General features: G+C 36.5%; 1 protein-coding gene across 1 annotated transcript; it reads right to left on the bottom strand.

Annotated features, from left to right (window-relative positions):
* Window positions 1–875: 875 nt before the first annotated feature.
* NUU61_001348 (serine/threonine protein kinase) lies at window positions 876–1,605 on the bottom strand (the record flags this gene model as incomplete). Its single annotated transcript, XM_056651930.1, has 3 exons — window positions 876–897; window positions 996–1,516; window positions 1,564–1,605. The coding sequence occupies 3 exons, from the start codon at window positions 1,603–1,605 to the stop codon at window positions 876–878; spliced, it is 585 nt and encodes a 194-aa protein (XP_056515197.1).
* Between the last annotated feature and the right edge of the window lie 323 nt (window positions 1,606–1,928).

The raw sequence follows: 1,928 nt of genomic DNA, 5'->3' as shown, positions 1-1,928 counted from the left end.
AGAATACTAATATTTAAATATGTATAGTTATAGTCCTTATTACTAAAAAGCCCTAGTTTAAACCTAATAAAATATTTTTAGAGAAAAGTGATCCTTAGTTTAGTACCTATATAGCAAAGAGTAGAAAAGAGTCTATTAATATAAAAGTAGCTAATTAGGCTATCTAGGTAAAACTTACAAAAAATAAAAGAATACTCTAATATAAGATATAAGATACTTATAAAAAGAGTATACCTATTTAGCAGAAGCTAATACTAAATTATAAATAATAATTAAACGGATCTAAGATAAGGACCTAGAGATATAAAACTAAAAGTCGCGTTAAATTAGATATTTAAAGCATAAAAATTAGGATATTAACCCTAAAAGCCTTATTCGATTTAAAAATCGACTCTTTATCCTAATAGAGGGGAATTTTAGAAAGAAAATACTAAATATACATTATAATAATCCTTTCTAGGCTATTTCAGGCGAAATAGGACCGAAATATTACTAAAAATAAGTTTTACTAAATTAGATTTTAGAATAACGTAAAAGAATACGTCTAGATATATATAATATATTAAAGAATAATAATATTAAGATATCGCCTATGTAATAAACTTGAATCGCTACCGATACTATTATAGCCCTTTAGCGAACTATTAATAGACTTTATCAAGGGATTACTACTAAGTAAAAATAGAACCTAAAAAATTAATATAGTACTCCCTCTCAGGTCACCGCTCCGTGCCAGAAAAACATTGAAGTCTTCATACAACGATTTTATAGTGCCATAACTGTCCCTCCAGCATTTTTTGATGATATCCTCACAAAGTAGGTCACTTGTTGCTGGGAGATTTTCTGGCTCCGGCCAGCGATCGTGTTCAAAATAGTCATAGTAGAAGACCCGCCATGCTGCGATAGAATAGATGATACATCCAAGGCCGAGTATATCGACTCGTGACAATGGATCTTTCACGCATATCTCTGCCATATCAGCATCCAATGCATACATTGCAGCATTGGCAAAGTCAACGACCTTCAAACTGCCATTCTCGACAAGTATATTGTTGGGCTTGACATCTTGGTGGAGAATTTTTCGAGAATAGATATACCAAAATGTCTCCACTAGCGATTGAATCCACGTGGCGCGAATTGCTTCAGATGGCTCGTCATGGCTTTGAATATAACGTTCCAGATCTCCTTGCTTTGCGTATGCCAACCTGATCGCACCAGTTGATTGATCATGGACACCCAAGTATGAAATAATCCCCTTATGGTTTCCCAGGCGCTCGTAGATCAGTTTCTCGTTAATGATCATATCGCGGAACATCTGATTGTATGGATCATTATTCGGAATGACCTTTGGGTGTTTCACAATTGTATCTTTATCGGCTTCACAGATGATTCCGGAAAAACCAATCGATATACATTTCGGTGGCTGCTTCACGTGCACGATCATCTCGTTACCAGACTGTTCGATGGTTGGGTGCTTAACAACGAAGTAGCTTGAATCTTCAGGTGATTTGGCATTCTATATAGTCAAATTAGTAGGAGGTAGTTGTAGCATTATTAGCTCACTGACATGTTGGAGTTGTGTTTCTGTACCTCCAGATTCAACATCCTCGTCGAGGGTTGGTCTGGCTGTCTCGCTGAGCTGGCAGTGAAAGAGATTGATTCTCCTCATGAAATTGGAGATAAAAAACCAGAGCGATGACCATATGTGCCAACGAAATGGACTGGCAAAGGACAGCATGATTATATGAAGTTGTCAAGTTCTTCCAGTATCCTTAGAAGAGACGTCTCTGCTATGGACAAGATCAAGAGAAGATTGGACCCATGAAGTCAGGGGGAAGGCGGTGAGAACCAACAGAATTTGACCAATAATAATAACGTAATCCAAATATTTAACTAACGTAATTCACTACCGAGTGGTCCACACCACC

Source organism: Penicillium alfredii (genome assembly GCF_028826965.1).
Source record: "Penicillium alfredii strain IBT 34128 chromosome Unknown utg000002l_segment0_segment0, whole genome shotgun sequence".
Taxonomy (NCBI): domain Eukaryota; kingdom Fungi; phylum Ascomycota; class Eurotiomycetes; order Eurotiales; family Aspergillaceae; genus Penicillium; species Penicillium alfredii.
This window is presented reverse-complemented; position numbering and strand designations above follow the sequence as displayed.